Below are 22,053 nucleotides of genomic sequence, written 5' to 3'. Positions count from 1 at the left end.
GAACTGTTAGACAGAATTTTACCACATAAAACACATTGTGCATCTGGTGCCTCTTTATTCCCGTCTGAGTTGAATCCAAGTGACAAATAATTTTCATCATACCTTTGTTTCTTTACAACATTTGATTTTTCTGAGAGAGGCGTAATTGAAGAATCTTCATGAAAAAGCAAAGGCTCCTCAGTACTTTCTTCAGATGAATGATCCCGACTTTTAGTTTTTTTTATTCCAACATTCCATGGTTCTTAATATTGCACAAGAGGAATATCTTTAAAATATGGCCAGCTTTGTGCCAAAAGAAATCGAATTCTCATTGGATGTTAATGATGTGCAGGCCTGACGTCAGCAATGCAGACGTTAGACCTCACGATGCCATTTAGTTTTCTTAGGCTGGAGTGCACTGTTTTGCTGCCATCCCAGAAACAAATTGAATTAACGACAGAGGAAATAAGTAATTTAAAGAAAAACAGGTATCTCATTTTTGCACCCTGTCATTTCTTCCACAGAATCCCTTCGCCTTTCCATGGAACCCAAGGGTTCCACTGAACCCAGTTTGGGAAACCCTGCCTTAGATGCACGCCAAGGAACTTTGTGCTCTCCACTGTTTCTATTATGGAACCATTGATGAATAGTGGAGAATGGTCGACCTTCGTCCTCCCGAAGTCCACAGTCATCTCCTTGGTCTTCCCCGTTGAGACTCAGTTTCATATTCTTGCACCATTTTATAAGCCTTTCAACCTCGGCTTTGTAATGCGATTCATCATTGTATCTGATAAGATCGACTACTGTTATGTTATCTGCAAATTTGAAGCTTCTGTTGAAGCTGTATCTGGCAGTGCAGTTGTAAGTCATTAGCGTAAGCAGTAGTGGGTTCAACACACAGCCTTGAGGTGTCCCAGTGCACAGCATGATGGGGTTTGAAGTTTTGCTGCCAACCTGGACAAACTGAGGTCCTTCCATTAAGAAGTTCAGAATCCAGTTGCAGAGTGGGGTGTTAAGTCCTAGTAAGGAGGATTATCCATCAGCCTCTGAGGTATTATTGTGTTAAACACTGAGCTGAGGTCAAAGTACAACAGCCTGGTGTATGAGGCATTGTTCTCTAGGTGAGTCAGGAAGGAGTGGAGAGTTGGTGAATGCTATTGCATCATTTATGGTCTGGTTTGGTTAGTAGGCCAAATAGAATGGGTCCAATGTCACTGGAAGCACCTGAGTAAGCAAAGAAGAGATAAAAACAGTGAAATTAGATGAGGATAGGGGTCACTTAAAATTAGAAAAATCCATGTTCATGCCATTTGGTTTAAGGCTGTCCAGAAGGAATATGATGGGTTGTTCCTCAAGTTTATGTTGAGCCTCTCCCTGTCAATGGGTGAGGCTGTGAACAGATGTGTCATTGTAGGAATGGTTGGGGAATGATGTACAGAAGGATGTGGGTTCCAACTCCATAACTTTCTAAATGTGGGCAGGCAGATAGATAGGATGGTAAAGATGGCATGTGGCTTGCTTGCCTTCATTGGCCAGGATGTGGAGTATGAAAGTCAGGATCTTGTATTGCAACTTTATAAAACTTTGGTTTTGTCACACTTAACCATATAACCATATAACTGTTTACGGCGTGGAAACAGGCCATTTCGGCCCTTCAAGTCCACGCCGGTTCACTTGAACAATGCAACAGATTCACTTCTTCCTGTAAAGTGGAAAACCTTAATGAAGTTAATTCTCAGAAATTGTTAGTTCCAGCAGGATTCGGAGTCTGCAATCAAACCTTTAACCCGAATTTTCTCTTTTAGAATGTCACGAACCTAAAGATTTTTAAATGTTGCATCAATAGGATTCTTGTGTGGGAAGTTCTGGTTGCCCCATTACAAGAAGGATGTGAAGGCTTTGGAAAGGGTACAAAAATATTTCTCAGGACATGAAATGGATTAGAGGCTATGAGCTGCAGGGAGAGTTTGGACAAACTTATTTTTTCTGGACTGTCAGTAGGTTTATAGAATTATGGTAAATGTAGTTATGGTAGGCAGAATCCTTTTCCCAAGTAAAAATGTAAAGTTCTAGAAGACTTGCATTTAGGGTGAGATGGGGAGGGGGGAAAGTTTAAAGGAGATCTGCAGGGCAAGTTTTTTTTAAACCAAGACCGGGGTGTCTGAAATGGGCTGCCATGGGTAGTGATGAAAACAGTTATGATCGTAGCATTTGAGAGGCTTTTGGATAGACACACAAATATGTTGTGATAAGGATCATATGCAGACAGAAGAGATTTAGTTTAATTTTGGCAATGTGTTTAGCACACATATCATGGATTGAAGGACTTATGCTGTACCATTTTATGGCAGCCTGCCAAGGCTTTACAGTTCATAGCTATCCTCCTTGTTATCTTCCCCTCCTTTAATCTCAGTTTTTGGTCAAGTTCATCAGGTATGAAACTGTTGTATAACACTGATAAAAACCTTTATGTATTTTACTGTTTTTAAAGGTGCTATATTAAAGCAAGTAGTTCTTGTTGCAACCAAACACTTTAGCCAAACAGAAAGGGAGAGGCTATAAAAATTCAGAAAATACTGGAGATACTCAGCAGGTGGGGTAGCGTTTGCAGAGAGAGAGAGAGAGAGAGAGCTGGAGATTTTGTTTCAAGTCAATGATTTTTCATCAGATTGATGGATTTCATGTGAAATGTATCTGTTTATCAACAGTCGAAGAAGAAATGTAAACTAAGGGAAATAAATTGTGCTGTGGTTTACAAAGAACCACCCTGTGGAGTAAAGTGAGGGTTTTCCCACCTGAAACTGGTCCAAGGTTATTTCACTTCATTGTGATTATAATTTCATCATATTCCAGTTCTCCAAAGTATCTGATTCCTTCTTCCCTGAGAGTCGTGTTAGTTTCTATGAGGGCAGGTCAATCACACTCCACCATAAAATATTCCTCAGAGCAATGAAAATCTGTCTCAGCAGACAGAACAGATCTTGGACTACACTGGGCTGAATTTAAATCCATCCTCCATGCAGTAAGGTTCTTCATCTTTAATCAGTTTCCTTGTATGCAGGACTGGGTCAGCAGCTGATCTGTTCACCCACACATGGCTGCCTCAGAACTTATGGCAACACAGAGCAATTTTACTCTGAGCACACATTCCTACACTTGTAAAATTCAAGAGTATATGTATGTTTAGGTCAGCGTCATAGGCTGAAGAGCCTGTATTGTGCTGCAATGTCCTATGTTCTATGTTTTTTTGTTAACATTCTTCTTTTCTCTTTTTTTAAAGGTACCAAAGGAGGTGAGTAAATGCATAAAGATGTTTTAATATGCTTGTTCTAAAGTTTGTCGTTACAAGATTTCTCTAAGGCTTTTTGTGACTTGAGGGGTACCTGATAAAGGTATATCAGGTTATGTGGGACTTGGATAAGATGGATGCATATAAACTTTTTCCATGGCAGAGGTGCCCAAAATCAAAGATTGAAAGTGAGCAGCAAAATGTTTAGTGGGATCTGATGGAATTTTATTTTCACTGAGGTTGGTTGAAATCCAGAATGCACGGCCTGAGTGGGTGGTTGGGGCATGGAGTCTCACAATATTTAAGAATGATCTGGATGAGAGTTTGTATCACCAAGGCAGAGAAGGATATGGAACACATGCTGGTAAATGGGAATAGTAAAGGTAGACAATTGAAGATTGGGATTGACATTTATTTATTTTTTAGACATACAGCATAGTAACAGACTATTTTGAGACCGTGCTACCCAATTTACACCCAATTAACCTAAACCGCTCATTCAGCGCCCACGCATGGCTGCCTCAGAACTTACAGTATTCGGAAAACTGAACAATTTTACCCTGAGCACACATTCCTACACTTGTGAAATTCGAGAGTGTATATATGTTTAGGTCGTTTTGAATGGTGGGAGGAAACTGAGCCCCTGTGGAAAACCCACGTAGACACAGGGAGAATGTACAAACTTCCTACACACAGCGTGGGATTCGAACCCCAGGCCCAATCGCTGGCACTGTAAAGGTGTTGTGCTAACCACTACGTCAACTGTGCTTTGCTGAATAGCTCTCTGCCTATAAAGCTAATCCAAGAGAATTGTTCCCAGCAGTAGGTTATGAAAGTACTGCTAAAATGGAGAATTAGGGAGTTCAAATTGAAAAGGAAGGATCAAGAGTTACTAACCAAGAGTGATATTTTCTGGATTATGTGCTATTACATACAGATAAGGCTAGTTCCAACCTCCAGAAAGGCTACTGCCAATTGTTAGGTCTGCTTTGTTCATGAATGAGTGAGACAAACACCAGGCTGAGTCGAAATCAGGGTTCTTTGTTCTTTATTACCGGATTGTAACACTTGCGACCAACCAGGTTAGTCGGAGAATGCATTCTGCCGTTATCAGCAAAATGGTGATTTTTTATACCCTTGGATATGTGCTTAGAACATCATCATATCATTACTTGTCCAATGACTAAAACTGTTGCTATCCTTTCCCTGCTAGCTTCCTGCCTCTCAATCCATCAATGTCTCTCTTATCTTGTAAGTACAAGGATGCATTCACATCTTGTTACTGCCCCGTACATTCCCATCTCATGATGTTTTACCTAACAGGAGTACAAGGACACCTCCCCTTCTTGTTACAGCCTTGTACAGGGTAACTCCCTACACATTCCCATCTCATGATGTTTTACCTTACACAAGGCAAAGGGACAATTCTAGACCAAGTTGGTGTCTCAGACAGTCACACTGGAGCAGGATTTGCATTCTTTAGGGCGAAACAAGGCAGCATCATCAATTGCGATTCATCTCTGCCAGATGAGTTCAGTGCCTTCTATGTTCACTCTGAAAGGGAAAATGATGAAGAACTCTTGCAAGCCCCCTCCCCCCCACCATAGCCCTCGGTGATACTGAGGCTGACACAAGCAGAATCTTCAAGAGGGTGAATCCTCGGAAAGCATTTCGCCCAGACAGTGTGCCTGGCCATGTCCTTAAAACCTGCGCAAATCAACTGACGGAGTTCTTATGGACAGTTTTAATTTCTCACTACAGGAGGTACCCACCTGCTTCAAAAGGACATTCATCATTCCAGTGCTCAAGAAGATTAAGGTGACCTGCCGCAGTAATTATCGGCTGGTGGCTCTGACATCTGCAGTGATGAAATGTTTATGGAGAAAATCAACTTCTATCTCAGGAATAATCTGGACCCACTTAAATTTGACAGGATAATGTCAGACACCATCTTGCTAATCTTTCACTGAATTTGATCACTTAGATCACAAAACACTTGGCATTCAACACCACTATACCTGTAAAACCTGTGACCAAGTTAAGAGGACTCTGCAATTCAGCCTTGACTTCCTCGTCAGCAGACCTCAATCCGTGCAGATTGGCAACATCAGCTCCTCCACACTGACCATCAACACACGGGCATCCCAAGGCTGTGTTCTTGGGCCCCTTTCTCTATTTCTGTACATACATGATTATGCTGCCAAGTTCAGCAATACATATTTTTCACTATAGCCAGTGCTATTTTTATAAATGAGATTTGATATTTGGTCAATTTGTTGCTTATTTCCATGAAATGACCTAATAGATATAGCTCCGGGTCGCCCGTGAAGGCCACTCCTGTTATCCTGATTAATTTTTGAGCAATTTCTTGCCAAAATGGCCTCATTTTCTTGTATGACCACGTGACGTATAAAAAAAAAAGTTCCTGTCTCAGTCCTACATCTGAAATACATCTCTGAAATTTCAGCTTTTGATCTGTGTATCTTTTGTGGGGTAAGATATAATTGGTGTAAAAAATTATACTGAACCAGTCCATATCTTGCATTTCTAATTGATGTCATGCTGTCCTTACACCAATCTGACCAACTTCTTTCTGAAATCACTACACCCAAGTCCGACTCCCATCTTTCCCTTGACCTCTGCAACCTTGGTTTTGCACTTTCGCTCTGGAGTGCATAGTACATTTTTGTTATAAATTTGGGTGTATTCCCCATCCAAACTGTTTGTTCAGTTTCACTAATTTCAGGTGGGGTTAATGTTGGTCCCCACCTTTCTCTTAATAATGATCTAAGCTGGAGAATACAGATTGCCTACTCTGTACTCGTGTTTTAGTGGTTTGAAGGACATGAGTTCCTTCTATTTAACAGTCCTTAAATATCTTATTCCTTTGTCATACCTCAAATTTAATATTCTATTGCCCATGTTCATAGGCAACAACACATTTTTACACAATGGTGCTTTTATTGATGTCCCTACTTTTTTTTCCCCTCTACATTCATTAATTTCTTACCAGGTTCTAATCATAGGTATTAGAATGGGGTTATCTGTCATTTTATTTAGTGATTTAACACTCCATTTATAGATAAAGTCCTTTGCTTCAACCTCCTCCATTGAGTACATTCCCATTTGAACCCAAGATTGGGGGGTGGGGGGGGGGAGGGTTTGTCTTCAGCAAGGAAGGCTGTAAAGAATCTAGCCTGTGCAGCAAGATAATATTTTTTTTAAATCTGAAGTCTAAGTCCTCCCAGCCCATAGTCCCATGCCAATTTTTCCAGTGCAATTCTTGGTACCTTATTATTCCATAGGAACTGTCTAATATGGTTGTTTAGATTTTAGATAATGGAATAGGCAGCAATTGAAAAAGTTATTGCAGACTTAGCATCACTTTCATTTTGACACAGTTAACCCTTCCCACTAAAGTAATCAGTAAGTCTCTCCATTCCTGTCGGTCTCTTTCCATTTTCCAAAGAAGATTTTGCAAGTTATTGTCAGTTGCTATTCCAAGATATTTTATTCCATCCGTCTTCCATTTAAATTTATTTCCTTTTTTAGTATCTTTCATATTAAAAATTTGTTAATGGCATTATCTATCTTTTATCCATATTTATTTTGTAGCCTGATATTCTTCCATATTTTTCTAGTGTTCTTGTAATTTTTCCAAAGATTTAGCCAGGTCTGATTGGTATAATAGCACATCATCGGCGAATAGACTAATTTTGTGTTCTTCATGTCCAACTTTGAAATTCTTTATATCCGGATCTCTTCTTATTATCTCCACCAGCAGTTCAGTTGCTAAAATAAAAAGCTCTGGGAACAGGGGGGCATCCCTGTCTACTCAATCTACTCAAGGGGAACACTGCCAACATTGGATTATTTGTTGTTATTTTAGCTTGCAATTTATGGTATAAAGTTTTTATCCAATTTATAAATGTTCTACATATACCAAATTTTTCCAGGGTTTTAAATAAAAAAGACCATTCCAAACAGATGAATGCTTTTCCTGCTTCTCGGTAGACTGTAATACTTGGATTTCGTTCAGATTTTGCCTTGTTTATTATATTAAATAATCTTCCTAGACTATTTGAGGAATGCTTTCCTTTAACAAATCCTGTTTGATCTGTATGTATCAGTTTTGGCAAGTATTGTCGTAGCCTATTAGTCAATGCTTTTGCTAGTATCTTATAATCAGCATTTAACAGGGGTATTGGTCTGTATAACAAAGTTTTTAGTGCATCCCTATGCTTTTTTGGTAACACTAATAATCACGGTTGAGAATGATTCTGGGAGGGTCTGTATTTCCACTGCCTGGTGCAGGACATTCATTAACAGGGGCATTAATAATTCTTTGAATTTTATGTAAAACTCAGGTAGGAATCCATCCTTCCCCAATGATTTATTAGGTTGTAGGGTGCCCAGGGGCTTTTCAATTTCTTCCCTTGTGAAGAGAGTATCTAATTCTATTCTTTCTCCCTCTTCTAGCTTTGGAAGTTCGACATTGAACAAAAATTCTTCCATTTCATTCTCATCTCCAGTAATCTGTATTCTTCTTATAGTCCTATTCTTTGATTTTTTTTCTAATTCTTTAATATCTTGCTCCAAACTGTTTACTTCTGCCTCTTAAGATTTTTTTGTATAGGATATAATTTGTCCCCTTAAATATGCTTTGAGCGTGTCCCATATCAGAAAACTACTATTAGTAGATGGCAGATTTGTTTCATAAAATATTTCTATTTGTCTCTATAAATTTTCAGAAGTCTGTTTTAGGCAATGTGGTATTGAGATGCAATCTGTAAACATTTTCTTGCTTTTCCATTATTGCTATAGTTAATATAATGGAGAGTGGTCTGATAGAAGTCTCACTAGATATTCTGTTTTTATCACTCTACTTTTTAACTGGGAAGAAATTAAAAATAAGTTGATCCTTGTATGTGAGTCGTGAACCCTTGAGTAAAAAGAGTAGTCTCCCTCTGTGGGATTAATTGCCTCCATACAGTGATAAGATTTAGATCTTTCATATATGAAATTGTGGTTTATACTGTTTTCGCCCTCGTTATTGTTCTTGCTAATTTATCTACTATTGGGTCCAAGCAAAAATTAAAATATCCTCCAACCAATATATTTTGTCTTCCCTCTGCTGTTTTTAAGAAGATATCCTTCATAAAGGTTTTATCATAATTTGGAGCATAAATTTTACAATGTGCATTACAGACCTTCCGGCTTTGTCAATCGAGTTATCTTCTATTAACACTGGTGTGTTTTTATTAATTAGAATAGTCACCCTCTGAACCAAGCCATGAAAGACCCCAACAATGAAGACGCTGTTTACATCCGGTACCGCACGGATGGCAGTCTCTTCAATCTGAGGCGCCTGCAAGCTCACACCAAGACACAAGAGAAACTTGTCCGTGAACTACTCTTTGCAGATGATGCCGCTTTAGTTGCCCATTCAGAGCCAGCTCTTCAGCGCTTGACGTCCTGCTTTGCGGAAACTGCCAAAATGTTTGGCCTGGAAGTCAGCCTGAAGAAAACTGACGTCCTCCATCAGCCAGCTCCCCACCATGACTACCAGCCCCCCCACATCTCCATCGGGCACACAAAACTCAAAACGGTCAACCAGTTTACCTATCTCGGCTGCACCATTTCATCAGATGCAAGGATCGACAATGAGATAGACAACAGACTCGCCAAGGCAAATAGCGCCTTTGGAAGACTACACAAAAGAGTCTGGAAAAACAACCAACTGAAAAACCTCACAAAGATAAGCGTATACAGAGCCGTTGTCATACCCACACTCCTGTTCGGCTCCGAATCATGGGTCCTCTACCGGCACCACCTACGGCTCCTAGAACGCTTCCACCAGCGTTGTCTCCGCTCCATCCTCAACATCCATTGGAGCGCTCACACCCCTAACGTCGAGGTACTCGAGATGGCAGAGGTCGACAGCATCGAGTCCACGCTGCTGAAGATCCAGCTGCGCTGGATGGGTCACGTCTCCAGAATGGAGGACCATCGCCTTCCCAAGATCGTATTATATGGCGAGCTCTCCACTGGCCACCGTGACAGAGGTGCACCAAAGAAAAGGTACAAGGACTGCCTAAAGAAATCTCTTGGTGCCTGCCACATTGACCACCGCCAGTGGGCTGATAACGCCTCAAACCGTGCATCTTGGCGCCTCACAGTTTGGCGGGCAGCAGCCTCCTTTGAAGAAGACCGCAGAGCCCACCTCACTGACAAAAGGCAAAGGAGGAAAAACCCAACACCCAACCCCAACCAACCAATTTTCCCTTGCAACCGCTGCAATCGTGTCTGCCTGTCCCGCATCGGACTGGTCAGCCACAAACGAGCCTGCAGCTGACGTGGACTTTTTACCCCCTCCATAAATCTTCGTCCGCGAAGCCAAGCCAAAGAGAAGAGTCACCCTCTTGCCTTTGAACCAAAGGAAGATGATATTATTTGTACCACCCATCCTCTTTTCATGTTCCAATTTGGTAAGATGTGTTTCCTGCAAAAACATTATATCCACTTTTAATTTCTTTAAGTATGCCAAAACTCTCTTCCTCTTCACCGTCCCGTTTATCCCGTTAATATTAAAATTAATAAACTTTAATGTTTTATCCATACCATTTTTCACTCAAATATTGTATAACAATAAAATCTTCCCAATTTTAAAAATACAGTCGTAACATTTCCCTATTAAAAGACATTTCCAATGCGAGCATTTTTCTTTTAAGAAACACACACACATCCCTAGCTCTGATGGTGATGTACCTCGAAGCCCCTCAAAAAAGGCCACAGATTCTTCTTCCTCTTCTGAAGAAGAAACTTTCCCTTTAGAAATCTTTTAAAACTGCTCCTCTCCCAACGCTATCTCCCCCCCACTCCCCTCCCCATTCGGAGTTCCCACCTTGCTACTTTCCTTACCACCTTTCTAGCTTTACAGAATTCTCCATATAAACCACAATGGTTTTTCTTTTAACAGTGAAAACAAGAGGATTCAGTACTACTTTCTTTTCTTTGGCTTGGCTTCGCGGACGAAGATTTATCAAGGGGATAAATGTCCACGTCAGTTGCAGGCTCGTTTGTGGCTGACAAGTCCGATGCGGGACAGGCAGACATGGTTGCAGCAGTTGCAGGGGAAAATTGGTTGGTTGGGGTTGGGTGTTGGGTTTTTCCTCCTTTGCCTTTTGTCAGTGAGGTGGGCTCTGCGGTCTTCTTCAAAGGAGGTTGCTGCCCGCCAAACTGTGAGGCGCCAAGATGCACGGTTTGAGGCGATATCAGCCCACTGGCGGTGGTCAATCTGGCAGGTACCAAGAGATTTCTTTAGGCAGTCCTTGTACCTTTTCTTTGGTGCACCTCTGTCACGGTGGCTAGTGGAGAGCTCGCCATATAACACGATCTTGGGAAGGCGATGGTCCTCCATTCTGGAGACGTGACCCATCCAGCGCAGCTGGATCTTCAGCAGCGTGGACTCAATGCTGTCGACCTCTGCCATCTCGAGTACTTCGACGTTAGGGATGAAGTCGCTCCAATGAATGTTGAGGATGGAGCGGAGACAACGCTGGTGGAAGCGTTCTAGGAGCCGTAGGTGATGCCGGTAGAGGACCCATGATTCGGAGCCGAACAGGAGTGTGGGTATGACAATGGCTCTGTATACGCTTATCTTTGTGAGGTTTTTCAGTTGGTTGTTTTTCCAGACTCTTTTGTGTAGTCTTCCAAAGGCGCTATTTGCCTTGGCGAGTCTGTTGTCTATCTCGTTGTCAATCCTTGCATCTGATGAAATGGTGCAGCCGAGATAGGTAAACTGCTTGACCGTTTTGAGTTTTGTGTGCCCGATGGAGATGTGGGGGGGCTGGTAGTCATGGTGGGGAGCTGGCTGATGGAGGACGTCAGTTTTCTTCAGGCTGACTTCCAGGCAAAACATTTTGGCAGTTTCCGCAAAACATATAATATAATACTAATATAAATAAAAAGATGCATCTTTCAGTTAGCCCCGTTTTGAAATGGTCTTTTCAGTCCTTTCAACTGGTGACTTTAATCTTTTCATAACTTTCTTAAAAATTCTTCCACTTCTTCTTTATCCTTGAAAATACATCGATTACCTTCTGAGACATCCACCCTCAATGTTGCTGAGTAAATCATTGAACATTTAAAGTTTTTAGATCGCACGGTAGACAAAAGTTAAAGAATTTCATGTATGTTATATTCTAACTGTAGAATTATGTGTCAATAATGGATACTTTATTTTTACCTTTTTATTACAGTTGTTTTTTCAAGTACCTGTTTGACTGCAGCAAGTAAGAATTTTGATGCATATGTACAATGTGTATTACATTAAACTCATTACCATCATTATCAGTATCCTAAGATGGGATCAGTGTCCTTAAATTTCTGGATTATAACAGCAAAATAAGAACACACACAGTCCTTTCAGAACTGAATGCTGGAGCACAAATATCGCTGGAAATAAGGCATTGCAAAGATATGACAACCAACAGGATTAAATTCCCCCTGCCATAGCCATGCCCAATTTACCAGCTGATATGTATCACCTTGCAATGTCTGACTATCCTCCTTTTTTGAATGGCTCCTTTTTTCTTGTTCCCATTAGTGGGCTTATTCTTTCTCTAGCCAATACACTCAGTCCTCTTAGAACCCATGTGTCTTATCCAGAATGCAATTGTTTGATTTTACCATTGGAACAAAAAGGTCCATTTACTTTATTCTTTTTTTCCCCCCACAGATGCAAGGCAATAAGCAACATCTTCCCAAAGACTTCTTCCTCTACCAACCTTCCAAGTGCAAGACCCAGTCGTACATTAACCTGCGGGAGATATCACAACGCTTCAGGCTGCCCCCGGGTGAATATGTGATCGTTCCTTCCACATTTCAGCCACACCAAGAGGGCGAGTTTGTTCTCAGGGTCTTCTCAGAGAAACAGAGCATGTCAGAGTGAGTCACCCTATACTGGGCATGAGTGGGAATTGAGACCAGGCAGAGACCAGCTGAGGGAATTCCTTGTCAACTATCCTGACTAAGCAGAAAAGTCAATTTCCTGCTCAGGCCTGAATTGTCTCAGAAGGTGTTTTCCAGACACAAATAATGACATCATTTGAAAAATATAAGTATCTGCACGTGTGTTCTTTGCCTTTTAGTTGGGTCCAGTGCATAGATATGATTGTTATGTAAAAACAGCAACATTTATCTACACTCATCCAATTTGAGTGACACATGGACAATAGCCTTCTATGCCCTGGCAATTCAAATGCTTGTTTAGATGCTTCCTAGATGTGAGAGAATCTTCCTCCACCACCTGCTAAGACGCACAAAAACCAGATTCCATTTTCTCCCTGCATGGAAAGAATTTTCCCTCAGATCCCCTCTACATACCCTTCTCCCACTTTGATATACCCATACCCTCTTGTTTAGCCACTGCCTCCATAGGATTACAATTATTATTATCTACTCTCTCTATTCTCTTCATTAATTTATATACCTCTACCTCAGCCTTCTCTGCTCTGGAGAAAACAAACCCATCCTATCCAGTCTCTCCCTATTATGGAAATGCTCCAATCTGGGCAACATCCTGCCCAGTCATTTATAGTGTGCCAGACATGAGGTGCCAAATGACCTACTCCTGCTTCCATGCCTTTAGTTCTTGTACTAATATTCTTATCTGTATTGACAAAAAAGGGTTTGAAACGGTGTCACAAGAACGCGTTACATCAAATGAGGAAGCACAGATTTGGGAGTGACAATACTGGTTTAGATTGAAGGTTGGTCAGTTGGGGAAAACTCACAGACAGTTGGTAATGAATTATTACCAGACCTTCAGCCATGCATAGATCATAGAAAAGTGCAGCACAGGAATAGGCCTTTCTGTCCACAATATCTCTGCTGAACACAATGCCAAATCTCTTCTGACAGCAAATGACCCATATCTCTCCATTTATTGTCTGGAGGCCTCTTAAATCTGCACATCTTCTTTAAACGTTACCCCTCTTCTCTTAAATGCATGCCCTCTCGTAGTTGACTTTTTTTTTACCCTGGGGAAAAATATTCTAAATATCCACCTTATCTCTGCCTCTCATAATTTATAAATTTCTATTAGGTCTCCCCTTGGTTTCTGATGCTCCAAAGAAAACAATTTTAGTTTGTCTGACCTCACTTACTCCCAATCTATATTAATGCCCTGAATGAGAAAGACAGTGTGATGAGTTCAAGATTGCTAAAGCAGGAAAATTAATTGGGAAGGAATGGAGAAATTGCAAATTGAAACAAGTTAGTTAAGTAAATTAACACAAATGAAGCATAATGTGGGAAAATATACAATTTTCTTTGATAGGATGTAAAAAATTCATAGACTTTGTGAGGCAGTGAGATAGCTGAGTATGCTTGTTCATGAGATACAGGAAGTACAGCAAGTGGGGAGATAAATAGTAAACTGAACTCTATTGCAAGGGGCTTGGGTACAAAAGTAAGAAGTCTCACTGAAATTGCACAGGCCTTTGTTTAAACCTTACTCAGAGCACTATGTGTGGGTTCAATTTCAGTACTAACGGTGCATATTTCATTAGATTGATTTTTGAGAGGACTGATTTTAATTCTGAAAAAAAGATTGAGGAAAATCAGCTTATTCTTGTTGGGGTTTAATGGAATGACCTCATTGAGATATGCAGGATTTTGAATGTGATTTGTAAGGTTGATGCAGGGAGCTTGTTTCCAGTAACTGGAGAGATAAAGCTTGCACTGGGTTTTGAATGAGAGACAGCTATTTAGGGATGAGATGAGTAATGTTTTAACATTGAGGGTTTTTAACCTTTGGAGTTCTCTAACTTTAAAGCTCTCATGTGTTGAGTATAGCCAAGACTGAGGCCAATTTGCAGCAATGAGCATAACAAATTTTACTGGTATGGTTGTGTGCTCACATTGCCAACTTAGTAGCCTATAGAAGCCTAACAATCTGAATACGACTGAAATTGTCTGATCTTGGAAACTAAGCAGGCACAGACCCCCTCAGTACTTGGAGGGGAGACTGCCTAGGAACACTAGGTGCTGTAGGTTTCTGTGAGGGGCGCTGGACCAAGTGATGACTCTCTATCTGCCTTATGGTAGACAAAAGTTAAAGAATTTCATGTATGTACATTCTAAATGTGACAATAATGGAACCTTTAATCCTTCAGTACTGATTGTGTCAGCTGCTTACTTACCTCATCTCTCTACCAGCTGGTCCCTGCATACTTCATCAGTACTTTTCAGATACTAAGGGGTCAAAGGTGTGTGTCTGGTGGTGGAGTAGGGTGAACCATACAGGGGATGGGGTGGGGGTGGGGCAGCGATGGAAAGATGCAATTGGCTTTCCGTTGTTTTGAAATCTTAGACTTTTAAGTTTTTAACATTTCATATTGTTTCATAAATTACCAGGACATTACTGAACTAGTTTTTTTTCTTGGCAATCTGGTAAATTATTCTCACATTAAAAATATAAATTTAATATTTACATTTAGTTTCACAAGTTTCACGATTGCTTTTGAACCCATGACCACACTATAACCACATCAAATTGAACTGAAGTATTAGAATGTTTTGTTGCTGAGACAATGAGCTCTTGTCATGTATCCAAGCCTGAAAAATTATGAGACAGTACATCCCTGTCTCAGGGCAATGGAAATTCAATGTAGAATGGAGATATTTTGGAGGAAGTGTTCAATTCCAATAATAACTATACTGTATACACAATTTCTTTATTTCAGGGAAACTGAGAACCAGATCGTAACTGACAACACTAAGGTTTGTGCCATTTTAAATTCTATTTACTCTTGAGTAGCATTATTGTATTACTTATTAGTTTATTAGTTTTCCAAAAGCACAAACTCTTATCATTCATTATTTTATATGTTTCAATTCAAAAAATTACCATGTCCCCTTCAAAATACCCCATGACATCTTCTTCACAGCTTTGTGAAACCTCACTGGATCAGCCTTTTCCTTCAGAATGCCACTGATACAGATTCATCTCAATGTTTGACAAAGTTTGCATAAACCAATTGAAAGAGAAAAAAAAAGGTAATAAAGAAAAGAGATGTGAGACATACCGATATGTCTAGTACTGTTGATACGAAAGGTGAGGACAGACAGAGAGTTGTGAGGCTGAGTGATTATCTGAGAGGAATTCCCTGGTGGATGAACAGTTCCGCATGGAAAGTAGAACCGAGGGAGGCAGTACCAAGGAAGCCACAGCCTTTGTAGAAGCAAATCTTTAAGTTCAGGTTCACTGCCATATGCACTGAGGTGCAGCAGAAAATTTATTTTGTGTGAAGTCCTGTTTTACAATCCATCCATAAAAGCTGTAAAAGCACAGTGTGGAGTGCAGAGTTACATAATTAGAACACATCAAAAGCAACATTATTTTACTTGTGTGCGCTTCGTTCAGGAGCCTGATAATGGTAGGAAAGAAACGGTCTGGAATACACCAGGTGCATGATCTCATACTTGTAAATCTTAGTCCCAATGAGAGGTCAGTGAACAGAGTGTGAGATAGGATGAATCTTTTGAAATGAATATTTTTCCCGAGACAACAGTCTCAATGGAGTGAAGGTCTGGAGGGGGTTGCGTGATGGCCTGGGCTGAGTTTCACAATTCTCAGCAATTTTTTTAATGGTCTTGGGTGGAGCTATTTCTATACCACACATGATGCATTTGATAGATGTTGGGATAGGGTGGTCAACCATCAAGGAGATTACTTGGCAATATTTCAAATAGTTTTGAAGATGTTTCAAGGTAATGGAAAAGAGAAACTAATCTTGGCAGCTAGGGTTTAATTTGGGCCTGAGTTGGAGGGTGATGGGTATTTCTTGGTAAGGGAAAGGTGGCTCAGGCTGGGATACTGCACCTCTGCGTTTACATCAAGCTGAGATGAGGAGACTGTGGTAGCTGAAGCCATAATTATGTTTGGGGGGGTGGGTGGGGGCACGTGAGTAAATCTGTGGCCTCAGCTTTGTTGACACCAGACCAAAGAGAATGTCAGAACAGGTAGCCAGTTCCAGGATTATGGAACAGCTTTGGAAGTGAAGCAAGAATGGTGAGGAGTGGCTCACAAATGGAACCTAGATCCTCTTGTAGTTCCAGATATTAGCAGGGGGTGACCAATCAACCATGAGGAGGTGTGGACCAAGGAGAGAATCCAGAAGATGACTGCAGTCAGAAGAAGAACTCATTTTAGGAATTACAGAGGGTCATTATAAGTTCCGCAATGCTACAAAGAAAGTATATCAGAAAGTGGCAGAGAGTCTATACTGGACTACAGGCTTTTCATACCCATGCTCTTCCAGAATACCCTGTCCTCTCATGCACTGCATTCTTGTATGGAGTCTTCAGAACCGTTTTCTGATGGGCTTGGGGTTCTCGCTCTTAAGCAGTGCCCACTAAAGCTGAGTCTAATTCCTAGAATTGAGTCAAATTGTTTTATGTGTCCTCCAGGCAAGTTGAACCTCTAGACAGCACAGCAGCTAGTGCAAGAATAATAATATTGTGTTACAATAAAACAAAAATGCACTATACAGTGTCCCGTAAGAGAAAAGTGCAGGTATAGTGTTAAAAAGAAAAATACAATTGAACAGTGCAAGACATCATCTTATTCTTATCAGGAGGTCTGTTTAAAATTCTGATAATGGAAGGAGAGAAAATATTCTTTAATCGGGAGGTGTGTGTTGGAAGGGAGGGAGTGGTGCTGTAAAATGCAAGGGGTCCAGATGAAAGGAAGAGCCTGAAAAATGTCTATTCTGTCAAACCCTTCCCACACTCAAATGTAACCCTTCGCTCACCAGAATGTGGCAGTTTGTAAATTAAATGAACAAAAGTAGGCTAACCCTACCTCACTTTCTACTACTTTCCCACACTGTACCTCATTCCCTGTGCTTTGATACAGGGGTGACTGCTGTTGGATGCCACCTTCTGCCTCCCAAAGTCAGTTCCAGTGCTGAGTATTAGCAGGTGGAATTTCTCTTCCATTATCCCAGTGATGCCAAGGTCAACAGTGGAATAGCCTCTGTGAAACAGATCACTCAGCGCCATGTGATTTCCCTATTTTTGCATATACCTGACAAAGGGCACAGGCCAGAAACATTAATGATCCTCTACTTCCTCTAGATCCTACGTGACCTTCTGAGTTTCTCCAGCGCGCTTGTGTATTGCACTTGACCCCAGCATCTGCAGACTTTCTTGTTAAATGTCAACCTCGTTCTGTTTGCTTACTTGGCCATTCCATGAGTGGATCTGGCTTAACTGTACCTTCAATACACCTGTCAAGTCCACACTATGTCTCTACTACTCACCAGTATTTTCTCTAACCACTCCCTCTCTCCTCCAGCCAATCATCTTTGTTTCTGATAGAACTAAGGGCACTGCAGACTTGGAGAAGAAAGAAAAGAATAGAGTGGAAATCAAGAAAATGATCAAGGTTTCTCCATGTGCTAGCATGACTTGCTGTGGCCTGAATATAGAAATGTTCTGCATAGTTCTTGCCCACACAGGTTGGGTGCTGCCTCAGGTTCTCCAGCAGCTTCTGAATGAGAATAGCCTTTTAAGTTTAACAGGGTGCAGGAGCTTCACAGTAATGGCATGAGACACAGCTTTCTTTATGTGGTGCTTTGCTGGGATAGGTGGGAACAAACCAGTGGGGGAGCAATAAGAAATCCCAGGAAAGGGGCTGGGTTAATCCAATTCATCAACAAGATCTGACTGCCACTCAGGTGTTCAGACTCTACCCTGTCTTTTCACCAGTACCTGAGTTCCAGAAAACCCACAAAACCGAACCCCAGAATCATATTCCAAATCCAGAGATCTGATCAACTAATTAAATGTTACACTCAGATAGTCTCAATGACAAGACCAGACCCTCAGAAGTTTCAGCAACCATATCAGACTCCAGCCTCACATACAATACTGGGTACCAGACAATCTCAGTGATGATACTAAGTACTAGCCAGTTTCACTGACCAAATCAGACTTTCAGACAGACTTCCCAACAATTCTAAACTCCAACGTACTTCACTAACAAGGGCAGAGCTGCATCCTAATTATGTAGACTCCCAGACAATTTCACCAGTAAGAGCTGACTGGAAATTATGTCCATACTAGAACCTGAGAAGGAGACACTGTGACAAAGATACAAACTCAGATAAATTATTATTTTTAATGGGGTGCTAACCAATGATTTGTTAGCAGTGTCCTGATTATAGTCACTGACCAAAGAGGAATTTGATGGTTTGGTTTGTCATCTTCAAGATCTAGCCAGGCTGTGGAAATGTATTAAATGAATAAAACAGGATATTGAGTCAATATTAATGCAGTAATGGGAATCAAATCAGCGAATCTATGCAGGGTGCCCTGATTTTGCATGTGGCTTCATTCTGCGAAAAGCAAAGCCTTTAACACAAATGGCAGCACTAGGCTGATGGTCTGAAATGTCTCGGTTTTGTCAACAGCCGAAGTCAAGGAATGAGGAAGTAATAGCTGAACAAGTGAGCACAGATGCAGGTATGCTTAGAATATTAACCAAAGCAGCCTGACACTGCAAAATGTGCTTCTACCTGCTTGAGGCTGATGCTACACAAGAACTTATGGATTCACCAACTGCCTCCTGTGGGTTGGTATCACGCTCACATCATCAGTTGCCAGAGCTGCGTACCACAGGCCTGTTGACAGGATCAGGCAAACAGGATTGCCTCCTTGCTAATGCCATCTGCTGCCAGTGGCCCAATCCCAGGCTTTTCACTATTCAGGCATTATCTCGAGCAAGTTTTGGTTCATGTTTTTATCAGAGATACTAAGGTAAACCTCAGCAATTGCATAACCTTTGTTTTAATTTCCGTCCATGGGCAGCCTTCAGCTCACTCAACCGGGGAGGAGAATGAGGAGGATCTGCAGTTCCACAGTATCTTCAAACAGATTGCTGGAGAAGTAAGTGTTTCTGTCTCATGGTGGTTCGTGCACATATTTCATATATATTATTGGGCATTTCTGTCCTCTTGAAGAGGACCTGAAACTGGGAATGGTTCCAGGGCAGCAAAAAGGATACTTCTTAGTCAAATGGGAGGGCAGGAGATGCCCAGGCCAATCAAATCAGTGGAGAAACTGGGGAGACCTTCGGAACAATTGTTATCAATCTTTTGAAACAACATCACTGAATGGCAGGAATTTGATGTTTCACAAACTGTATTGAATTCCCAGAATTGAGACTGCTGGTCCTTTTGAATTTAATTTTTTTTTAGACATACAGTACGGAAACAGGCCATTTCACCCCTTGAGTCCATGCTGCCCAATTTACACCCAATTAACCTACACCCACAGTATGTTTTGAAAGGTGGGAAGGAACTGGAGCCACTGGGGAAAACCCATGCAGACACAGGGAGAACATACAAACTCCTTATAGCATGAGTTTCAAACCCTGGTCCTGATCACTGGCACTGTAAAGACATTGGTCTAACCGTTATGCCAACTGTGCCGCCATGTTTATGTTGCTAACATGGGTATACAGGCCATAACTTGAATATTGGGAAACTTGGGAATGTGGTAAGTTTTCAGGAGGATGTAAGCCTTCCCCAGAAGGACATGGAAAAATGGTGTAATGGGTGACGTTTAATGCAGGGAAGCAGGGTAGATGGAATGAGATGGGAGAACGGTGAGATGTCAATGTTTCAGCAATGAAGGAGAAGCAATGGAAAGAGGCACAGTTACAGTGGGTAGAGCTGTTGCCTTGCAGCTCTAGCGATCTGTGTTCATTTCTGACAATGGGTGCTGTCTGTGTGGAGTTTGCAGCATGAGTTTCCTCTGGGTGCTCAGCTTCTCCTTCCACAAGCATGTAAGTGAGGAATAACATCTGAGGGAGTTGATGGGGATGTTGGGAAAATAATAACAGATTAATATGTGATGTGTTGTTGGTGGGCAGCATAGAGTTTCTGGACTGAAGGACCTGTTTTACTGCTGTATTTACTTGGAACATTGTTTTGCTCAACATATTTCAGTGAATAATTTGGACATGGGTATCTGGGGCCCAATTTTCAAACTGACACAAAACTTGATGGTGAATTGTAAGAGGGTCAAAGTGGAGTTCAAGGGGGTACATTTGGATGGATATGTGGATAGGATGGGTTAAGAACAATATGGACCAAGTGGAGGCAAGTGTCACGAGCTCAGAATGACAACTTAGTTAGCATGAATGTATGGGCGAAGGGTCTGATCCATGGTGTTTGACTCTACGGCTGATAGAAAGGACAGATAAGTGACAGGTGAAATTTAATGCTGAGTAATGTTTTATGTTTTGAGAAGAAGCAAACTTGAGGGCTCAATTCTAAAGAAGGTACAAATGGGGTGACATGGAAGCTGGGAAAAAATGGTGAAAAGGCTTATGGGGTTCTGGGATTTATCCATGGAGCAGATGCATAGGGTACAAGAACACATAAGTCATGACAAACTTTTATAAAACACTGGGTTGGCCACAAATGAAGCTTAATGTCCAATTCTGAATGACACAATTTGGCAAGATGAGGTATCTTTGTAGAGGTTCACTAAATGGTTTCAGGGATGTGGGACATTTGGAAAAGAGAAGATTATGAGGAGATCTGATGAGATATTTGAAGCCATGAAAATGGAGAGAAATTGTTTCCAATGGTGAAAGGGTCGAGAACCAGGGGACATAAAATGGAAGTGATAGAAGAATTTAAAGTGAAATAAGCAACAGTAATGACACATAACTGTGGGGGAGTAGTGAAGGCGGAGTCATCAGTAGCATTCAAAGGGAAGCTATGAAGTATCTGAAAGGAATAAGTGGGACCGGATAGACTCCTTCCATATTGTGACGTTATGTAACAGATTAATCTGTCAAAGAAGAAACAGAGCAAAGCATGATTAAAATATAAAATGTATTATTTAAATGATAAGACAGTTCAGGAGGCTGTTAGTTACCCTGTTAACAGGAAAGTTATGAAGTGTGAGAGAGAGATACTGAGTATGACGTGATGAATGAGAACTGCATCCAACAATCATATTAAATGACAAACGAATAGAAGAAACTCCTCATGTGAGTAACCGCCCTCCATTCTAAAGGAATTGTGTCTGGACTGAGATTTTAAGGATTCACATCACCCAGAACAAAAGTGAAGCACAGACAATATTATTTATATTGTTGGCTCTGAGAGATAAATGTTTGTGTATTGTGATGCGCTGTTAGCCAGAATCAGACACACACAAAGATAAAGACTGTACAACAGGCTTTAATCCACAAAGACTTCCACAGAGCTAGGCTGGCTGTGGCTGCAGCAACTCTGAGTGAGGCCTCGGGAGGCTGGCGCAGGCTTATATCCCGGAGGGTGATTGACACCCGACCGGGTGGGGCTTGATCCATTCAGGCCAACTGAATGATAGCCGGCCAAGTGTTGTCTTGTCCCCTTACGCTCCTGTAGGTACAGAGGTTGCCCCGTGCAGTAGGCCGGTGGTGTACCACCACATGTATTGGAGAAAGAATGTGTAACTGTGGTTCTGGAGCAGGCGCAAAGGTAAATTAAAAAAAAAAAATCTGTAACTCAACTTAAGGGCCCTCTTGTTTCCCTGCAGGACATGCAGATCTCTGCAGCTGAACTGAAGAGCATCCTCAACCGTGTTGTTAAAAAATGTAAGTGCAACATAAATAAGAGACTTAATGTCATTCCTTTTTTTTAAGGAAGTTGCTTAATGTATTGGAAACAGTTCAAGGTGGGCTTACTAAAATTGATACTGTATGAGGATAAAAG

General features: G+C 41.2%; 1 protein-coding gene across 1 annotated transcript in view; it reads left to right on the top strand.

Annotated features, from left to right (window-relative positions):
• The window catches only part of capn3a (calpain 3a, (p94)), a 198,180-nt gene that overhangs the window by 150,476 nt on the left and 25,651 nt on the right, over positions 1 to 22,053 (top strand). The window contains exons 12-17 of the mRNA XM_069917243.1: positions 3,260 to 3,271; positions 12,009 to 12,217; positions 15,019 to 15,055; positions 17,634 to 17,723; positions 19,148 to 19,225; positions 21,878 to 21,935. Of these exons, the coding sequence (XP_069773344.1) occupies positions 3,260 to 3,271; positions 12,009 to 12,217; positions 15,019 to 15,055; positions 17,634 to 17,723; positions 19,148 to 19,225; positions 21,878 to 21,935 (484 nt within the window). The remainder of the gene's footprint in view (positions 1 to 3,259; positions 3,272 to 12,008; positions 12,218 to 15,018; positions 15,056 to 17,633; positions 17,724 to 19,147; positions 19,226 to 21,877; positions 21,936 to 22,053) is intronic.

Source organism: Narcine bancroftii, chromosome 2 (genome assembly GCF_036971445.1).
Source record: "Narcine bancroftii isolate sNarBan1 chromosome 2, sNarBan1.hap1, whole genome shotgun sequence".
Classification (NCBI taxonomy): Eukaryota; Metazoa; Chordata; class Chondrichthyes; order Torpediniformes; family Narcinidae; genus Narcine; species Narcine bancroftii.
The sequence above is the reverse complement of the archived record's forward strand: the minus strand, read 5'-3'. Positions and strand labels throughout refer to the sequence as shown.